At 34.1% G+C, this 8,650-nt stretch overlaps 1 protein-coding gene across 3 annotated transcripts; it reads left to right on the top strand.

Moving 5' to 3' along the window:
• Positions 1–4,878: 4,878 nt before the first annotated feature.
• On the top strand, positions 4,879–8,184 carry LOC141688933 (BTB/POZ domain-containing protein At1g03010-like). Of its 3 annotated transcripts, none has more exons than XM_074493083.1 (5): positions 4,879–5,030; positions 5,114–5,210; positions 5,697–5,763; positions 5,954–7,150; positions 7,283–8,184. In XM_074493083.1, the coding sequence occupies exons 2-5, from the start codon at positions 5,119–5,121 to the stop codon at positions 7,817–7,819; spliced, it is 1,893 nt and encodes a 630-aa protein (XP_074349184.1). In that variant the 5' UTR covers positions 4,879–5,030; positions 5,114–5,118; the 3' UTR covers positions 7,820–8,184. The 3 variants fall into 3 exon arrangements, with proteins under 3 accessions (XP_074349184.1, XP_074349182.1, XP_074349183.1); XM_074493081.1 differs by having other exon boundaries at positions 4,884–5,030; positions 5,111–5,210; positions 7,283–8,183; XM_074493082.1 differs by lacking the exon at positions 4,879–5,030 and having other exon boundaries at positions 5,037–5,210.
• Positions 8,185–8,650: the final 466 nt, after the last annotated feature.

An 8,650-nucleotide genomic window follows, 5' to 3' on the forward strand; every position in this document is an offset into this window, starting at 1 on the left:
TTTACTTTTATACAAATATTTCAAATTTTTTAGTTAAATAAAAATGTGCACCATGTCAGGCGTTGGCCGTTGCAGTAGACTAACATCAGATGATTGATTGGTGCTACAAAAAGAGATTATGAACGTGAGGTTCTGCTTAACATTGGTTTGGAACATAATGAGGTGTGTTTAATTTTACTAATTTTCATATTAGTGAGCTGCTACTGTGAATATGATTGATAGGTGCTACAAAATTATCTCTGCAGCTGATAGCCTTCAGTAGAAGCGCCGGAACAGAATAGACGAATTGATGATATTTTAATGTGTTTTGCAGAGATGCTGGACCCTAACTAGCTTTGTAGTTCTTTTTCCTCTCATAGACTCTTGAATCCTAAACACCAATCCTATGTTTTTTTTAAAAAAATTTCCCTTAACTAGTTTCAGACCTTGTCTTATTTTAATGCACCAAATCTTGCATACACAATATTTTCTTGAATTTATACACAATACTATCTCAAATTTTTATGAGTATGCCAGTTACAAGTATCAAATTTTTGATGAGTTTTAAATATAAAATTTGCCATTTATTTCTACGGCAATAATTTATTTTTATTTTATTAAAGGAAATAGATAAAACTTTTTTGATGTTAAAAAAAAATTAACTATTTTCTTTAATAAATTAAAAGTAAATTTATTGCCGTAGAAATAAATGACAAATTCTATATTAGAACTTAGTAAAAATTTGATACTGCGTGAACCCGTAAGATTTACCCAGTGCACAACCAAGATAGCGTATGCATAGAATTAAAGGAAATAGTTAAAATTTTACACAAAAGCAATCATGAAATACTAAAATGTTGTGAGTAGTGCTACGGACCTGCTTTCAAAAATTTTCTTGAATAATATGCACATATTTGGCGTGATTTAATTCGTGTATGCATAAATATGTATGCTGGTCATATCCTACTTATTATTAAGAAATTATTATTAGGAAAATTCGTGATATTACCGTTTTTCATCTGTTATTGATCATATATAATTTTGGCAGTTGTATTTAACAAATTTAGATTACAATTTTGATACTAGATTAGGAATACCTTGTATATAACATTGTTCTTAAAAATATTCTAGATTTTTCTAATGTTCTTTGTGCTTTTAGAACCTATATAATATTGCTGTATTCAAACATATACAAACTCTAGTATATAGGTGAAAGCGGACGCAGAAATCTTTTTTAGGGGGGTCCGAAAATTTTTTGTACCAAACTTTCATATGTAAACTTTTTTTATTTTACTTGAAAATTTGAAAACCATTAATGAAAAAGTATAAGGTTCGAAGAACCAGTTGACCATGATGCATGTAGGGGAATGGGGAATGGGTTCGATCCTTGGTTTAGAGGGAAAACCACAACACTAACAACCATCTAGGTTATAGTAGCAACTTGAAAATTAAACATACAAAACTCAATGATATTTGGAAATTTAGGGGGACCAGGACCCCCGGATCCCCTCTGATAGATGTTGTTCAAATATTATGCCTTCAATTTTTTTTTATAACGTAACTGAGTCCAATGGCAACAGAGGAAAACCAAAACCTTAACTCCGGCCTCCCGCAAGATATCATCTACGATACATTTTTAAAGCTGCCACTGAAAACTTTTTTAGGTTGCATGGCTGTTTGTAAATCATGGTTGTCTATAATATCTAGTGATGATTTCGTCAAAACTCACCTCTCTAAATCAACTAATGACTCACTTTACTCACCATCATCTCCCGGTAGACATGTACAAATAAACTACTACCCTTTACGGCGCTCTAAGATTTGTTCGGTACATTCTCTGCTTAATGAACCCGTCACTGAGTCTTTTAAAACGGACTGCCCTGATGAGAAACTTTGGACTATTTTATTTGTAGCTGGTTATTGTAACAGGTTGGTTTGTTTAAGACCGTGTGGTGATTGTGTAGTTTTCTGGAACCCATCTACTAGAAAATCAAGATGTTTGCCTAGATTGTTGGTTTTAAAAGATCTATTATTTTTCCTATGATGAATGTGACAATGATTTTATGGCCTGTTTGGGAAACTTGATTTCATTTGAAATAATGGATTTAATCAAATAAGCTGTTTGAGAATTTGGATTTGGATTTCATTTGAAATCCAGAACATTAAAATATTAGTATAAATATGAGAATTTGAAATGATAACTTAAGTTCTGTCATTTGAAATCCCTAATTTGAAATGAAATGAAAGTTTCCAAACACCCTCAAAATGTATTTGATTTTGGTGTGTGTTAATTGGGTAAGAATTATTGATTGGAGATTTTCCTTTCTCTGGTAGTGAGTACCTGGTGGTGCGCGCAAAGGGAGCTTTATACTGGGTTATTGACGTACTATAATTTCTCTTGATGTAAAAAAAGTCGCATATCGAGAAGTTATGCCACCAAAATACGAAGGTGTATACTATCCTTCCATTGGCACTTTTGGGGAAAGCCTTTGTATATATTTTCATTACGTGGAAGAGACCCGTGTTGATTTTTGGGTAATAAATAATTGGGGTGTAGAAGAACCTTGGATAAAATTGTTCACCATCTCGCACGGGGATGGACAACCAGTCAACCATCTAAATGTTTGATATACCCCCTCTACATTTGTGTGAATGGAGACATTATGCTGTCCGCAAAATCACAATTACTACTATACCAATCTAGTGTAATACATTTAAGTTTCTGTCTGACACTGGTTCGGAAAGTAATCGGGTGTTTACTTGTGTTGAAAGCCTAGTTTCACCTTAGCTTTGGGGCAGCACGACAACGGTTCTGTTTGACATCGATTTGGAACAGAATTAGGAGGAGGTCTGTACTTATGCCAAGAGCCTAGTTTCATCATCGTATCAATTGAATCAATGCATTCATTACTATTCACCTAAAATTATTTTTTTTCATAAATTTTATACACCCATAAAACTCCATCAATCTATCAATTACTATTCATCAAATAAATAATACATAATATTAGTTATCTTACTTTATAAAATAGATTAAATATCTATTATTTAACGGTCCCACATATAATATTCTCGAAAGCAATAAAAAACTATAGATAATCAGATTTTCTTGATAAAATTGTTGATAATTTTAGATTTTCGGATAGATTTTTATTGAATCATATTCTGACACGTGTCTTAATTTAATTTTATATATTGAAAAATCTATATAAATAACAAAGTTTATAAATTTATAGTCTTCTCAAAATCACTTCCATTCTTTAAAAATTAAGAGAATGACTTCTCCCCATAAATTATTCCTGTTTAAATATCGACCGGTAATTGGATCAACAAATTGTCCAATCCAAAAAATACATAATTGTAATTTTTCAGAGCGGAGCTAATTAGTACCCATTTTTTAAAATATATATATTTATCTAAAACACAAAATATGTAAAAATATATGAGTGTGTAAAAATTTATGTTACAAGTGAATCTAAACTGAACTAAAATATAGTAAAAACATCAGTAAAACAAATAAAAGTAATTTAAATAAGCATGCCCCACTAATTGATGACCATCAGCATTTAATTGATGGAGGGAGTGATGAATCAATACTCCATCAATATTTGATTGAAATAAAAATCTATCGCATCCTACTTTCACACTGAACCATTAATAAAACTCTTGAATTACTTTTTCTACTTGTGCATTATGCTCTTAGCTTTTAGGCAGCAAGTCTGGGCACATTTTACTTGGTTTCTTATAAATCTGGTCATGAGTTTCAGATTTTGCATTTTATAATAAAAAACATTTATTCCAAAGACCATTTATCTGCTGTATGTATCGTTAACTGCCAGTTATCATTTTTCACCAAAGCATGCTATGTTTAAGCTTAAAGCAATTACTTACGACATCAGAGTAAGCATTGGTTCTGGTTTTCGAAGCCATCACTTTACATAGATAATTTCTGAATTTTCTGATTTAGCATAGATAATAAAATTTTGATGGTTGAAGCATCCCGCAGAATTAAAAAAAAAAAAATGCTACTCAAAATTTTGCTTTGGAACATAAAGATATGCAGTTTAGATGATACCTATCTATAAATTAAATTTGGGACCCAACATAATAAAATTTTCCATTTTCTGAAGTTTAACGTTAACGGTACTTGAGAAGGAAGAACATGCTTATCTATTGTAAGCCTATATGCACTCAAAACGAATTTCTACTTGATGACTTCAAACTTTTATTCCACGGGTACAGCATTACATGCTTGACTGTAAGTTCATGAGTACCTCTCAAGTAATTGTATACTTAAAGTTCAATATTTGATTTTCAGTATAAAATTTATACATATGCCTGAGAATTTAAATTTGCAGGTGTGATAATCTGAATTTAACAGTTTTTCCGTATCCAAAACTGCAACCATATTTTTGTAAACGACATCCACACCACCCTCATCGATGTTATAGCCAAAGAGTCCCCTGTAGCCTGCAGTTTGGCTCCGAAAAAAAAGTATCTGCAATTTTGGTTTCATGTGTGCAAAATCTTGATGGTTGACGATGGCTTAAATTGAGTAACTTTTCGAGGAAGAGAATGGAGTAAAGTAATAGAACCACGAGTGCCTAATTTTTACTTTGATGATCATTGTTCACACATAATTATATGGATTTTAATGGAGTTAATCTTTATGCTGAGTAACTTTCAGTAGGTATACATGATTACATACCCCAAAAGCACTGCAACTCATCTTGAATCATGCCTATATCTACAGAACAAAAGCAAAACATTGTAGTGAAAAAGCCACTCTCCACCTTTCACCGAAAAGCAACTGCAAGGTCCACCTGCATAATAATAACCTTGACTTTATGTGTGTAATTAGTATAATTAATTATACCACTCAGTTAAAGTTTAATCACTACCCTTTAATCTTGCATGGATCATGTGACATTCTACATACTCTTCCTTTTCTTTCTCTTCTTCTCCTGCACGCGGCTCACGCACAAACACACACCGAGAAAGGGGAAGTTCACACACATAAAGTCCAATATTAGGTGTTAGTGAACTTGGAGGTAGAATCAACTTTCATGTATGTTATGAGATGGAGATTTGAATTTTTCCGAGTTTTAACTATTTTTGGTTTTCTTGGTAGAAGCAAATATGGGAGTTGCTGCAGTTGCCGAACTGAAGCCAAGCATGTCAGGGAGAAGGACTCTTCGTCCAAGTGCGAGCACAAGACATTTCATAGAATGGTATACTCCTTGCAAATTGTGTTAAATTCTGCTGTCCAAGTACAAGTCTTGAAATTTAAACTTACTCTGCATTTTGAATCTCGTATAATTGAAATTTGAACTTACCCACAACACAAGAATCTCGCCATGTAGAGGTCCTAAATTCAAGCACTACAAATATCGTGCTATAAGTGGTTCAATTATGTAGCACTGGTTATTTTATTGAATACGTCATAAGAATAGGATCATAGAGAATTCCAGAAGTGGTTTAAGGGTATTCTGTAGTCCTACATTTCCCGATGCTTGATTTTTATCGTTCTAAATTGTATCAAAATTGGATTACATTATCTGCAGGTGTTGATTGTTATATATATAAAGAATAGGTGTGATTTAGCAAAAATAAAATATTTGTGTTCAGAGATTTTCTGTATCTACATGATTTTTTCAAACTTGGATGAAGAAGCTCTTTAACTGCTATTAACAATCATGTCACTGTTCCTACTGCAGGCCAGTCTCTGACGTTTCTAGCGATCTTACAGTTGAAGTAGGGACATCAAGTTTTGCTCTACACAAAGTAAGCACATAGATTTTTCTGTTCTTTTTTAAGATTGGTTGTCTCCTTTATGCGTAAATCAAGTTTTTAGGTAGAAGAAAATGCAAATAAAAAATGTTAGGATTACTGCAAGAAATTGATAGAGCGAAAAAGGAAAAGCTAGAACTTTTAATCGAGACTTCAACAGAATATGAACATTGCTCTTTTGCAGTTCCCTTTAATTTCTTGGAGTGGAAGAATCCAAAAGCTTCTGCTTGAAGCAAAGGATGCAAAAACTTGTAGATTGAATGTGACAGGAGTTCCAGGTGGAGCAGAGGCATTTGAGCTGGCTGCCAAGTTCTGTTATGGAGTAAACATTGATATAAATCTATCAAATGTTGCTATGTTACGTTGTGCTGCTCAGTTTTTGGAAATGACTGAAGATTTTTCAGATAAGAACCTAATACCCCGAACTGAATTGTATATTAAGGAGACTGTCCTCCCAAGCATACCAAACTCGATATCTGTTCTTCACCATTGTGAAACACTACGACCGTTGTCAGAAGAGATTAACCTGGTTGGTAGATTGATCAGTGCCGTTGCAAATAATGTATGTAAAGAGCAGCTCACATCTGGCTTGTCCAAATTAGACTACAACTTTTCTACAAAATCTGTACCAAGCATGGAAACAGAAAATCGTTCAGACTGGTGGGGAAAATCACTAACAGTGCTAAGTCTTGATTTCTTCCATAGAGTTCTTACTGCAGTAAAAACAAAGGGTCTAAACCAAGATATGATCAGTCAAATTTTGATAAACTATGCTCAAAAATCTCTCCAAGGCCTTGTTCTGAAGGATCCACAAACAGTCGGAGGAAGTTTGTCTAACATAGAACTGCAGAAGAAACAACGAGTCGCTGTTGAAGCAATAGTTGGCTTATTACCAACACAATCAAGGAAGAGCACCGTTCCAATGGCATTTCTTTCGAGTCTGTTAAAATCTGCAATAACAGCATCAGCAATTATCTCTTGCAGATCAGATCTAGAGAGGAGAATTGGATTGCAACTGGACCAAGCAATTCTTGAAGATATTTTAATTCCTGTAAACTCACATGGAAGCAGTTTTAGTCCCATCTACGACACAGAAGCAATTTTAAGGATCTTTTCTATCTTCCTAAATTTGGATGAGGATGAAGATGAGGACAATCATATGAGATATACAAATGATATGACATATGACTTTGAAATCCCTGGATCTCCAAAACAAAGTGCGATCATTAAAGTGTCTAAATTATTAGACAACTATCTTGCAGAAGTTGCGCTAGATTCAAATTTAACTCCATCAAAGTTTATAGCGTTGGCAGAATTACTTCCGGACCATGCTCGTCTAGCAAGCGACGAGCTGTATAGATCAGTAGATATCTTCCTCAAGGTGAGCAATCCCAATATGGTACCATAAATAAGAAATCTTTACAAGTTTCTTATATTATATTATGCTATTACAAAAAAAAATGCAACTAAAACAAAAAAAAAAGCTTCTAAGGACTTGTGTTCTCTTGGACAGGTTCATCCAAACATGAAGGACTCTGAGCGTTATCGACTCTGCAAGACCATAGACTGCGAGAAACTATCTCAAGAAGCATGCAGCCATGCAGCTCAAAATGAAAGATTACCAGTGCAAACTGCAGTCCAAGTTCTGTACTTTGAACAAATCAGGCTTCGCAATGCTATGAATGGAGGGCATAATCAATTCTTTTTCGGCTCAATGCATAGTCAGTTTCCTCAGCGTTCAGGCAGCGGTGCAGCAAGCGGGTGCATGTCTCCCAGAGACAACTATGCATCAGTGAGAAGAGAAAATAGAGAATTGAAACTTGAAGTTGGTAGAATGAGAATGCGACTAACTGACTTGGAAAAAGATCATGTCTCTATGAAACAGGAACTCGTAAAGCCACATTCTTCAAATAGGCTATTGAGGTCATTTACGAAGAAACTAAGCAAGATTCAAGTGATGTTTAGAAATAAAGAGATGAAGAACCTGAGCGGAAGGACCAATTCAGAAAGTAGGTTTTTCTTTCAGAGGAGGTGTTATTCTGTTTCATGACCGTCAGTACTTAGGCAAAACAAAGATTAGAACATATATGGCATGTTTGGATGTGTAATTTCAGTTATTATAAAGAAATAAACATAGTATATCTGTTTGAGTTTTCAATTTTACAGATCCCCAGTTGTTAACTAAAGCCGGACTTCTGTCATAGAACAGCACAAGTAACATGCACTTTAGGAGAGGTTAGATATTAGTAACACTTTTCTGGCCTGGTGGTTCCTCTATTTGTGCTTGGCTGCTCTGTTTTCGATAACAGATAAAGCACACATCTGGTATATTTTGTAAACATCATTGTTTTGGTAGGTTAGATGTTGGCACATTACGACTGACACTGTATCCTTTCCACAGTTCCAATATTGGCAATCTCAAATGAAACATTCTCTGGTTCCTCTTTTTGGTTCCAATGAATCGTCCTCAGCTTCTGTAGACCATTCAAACTGTTGGGAAAAACAATAGTATCGAATGACTAAATTAACACGAGGCACTTATATAACGAATAACAATAACAAGGCAAATCACCAATAATGAAAACAAGCCACGAAAGTTGAAAACATAAAATAATCAGAAACTGTCGAGGAAGAAAGTTTATCTTAATGAAACTTTCAACAAGGAGGAGACTGTTCTTGAACAGTTTATTACCCTCACTTATTATGTCCAGAGCCTGCAATAACCCTCCTAGGATAAAACAACAAAACACCGATCTCACAACAGCACGATGTTCAACATCGATCAGACCTCAGTCGCCCGGAAAACCTATATATGTATATATATTTTTCAGAGAGAGAGAAAGGACATGAGGAGGCTGCTAGGGTTTTCCAGATGTCTATA

This window comes from Apium graveolens, chromosome 10 (genome assembly GCF_009905375.1).
Source record: "Apium graveolens cultivar Ventura chromosome 10, ASM990537v1, whole genome shotgun sequence".
Taxonomy (NCBI): Eukaryota; Viridiplantae; Streptophyta; class Magnoliopsida; order Apiales; family Apiaceae; genus Apium; species Apium graveolens.

Coding starts and splice junctions, on each gene's coding strand:
- LOC141688933 (XM_074493083.1), top strand. CDS start 5,119: ATGGGAGTTGCTGCAGTTGCCGAACTGAAGCCAAGCATGTCAGGGAGA. Junction 5,211..5,696: donor ACAAGACATTTCATAGAATG/GTATACTCCTTG, acceptor TTCCTACTGCAG/GCCAGTCTCTGACGTTTCTA. Junction 5,764..5,953: donor CAAGTTTTGCTCTACACAAA/GTAAGCACATAG, acceptor GCTCTTTTGCAG/TTCCCTTTAATTTCTTGGAG.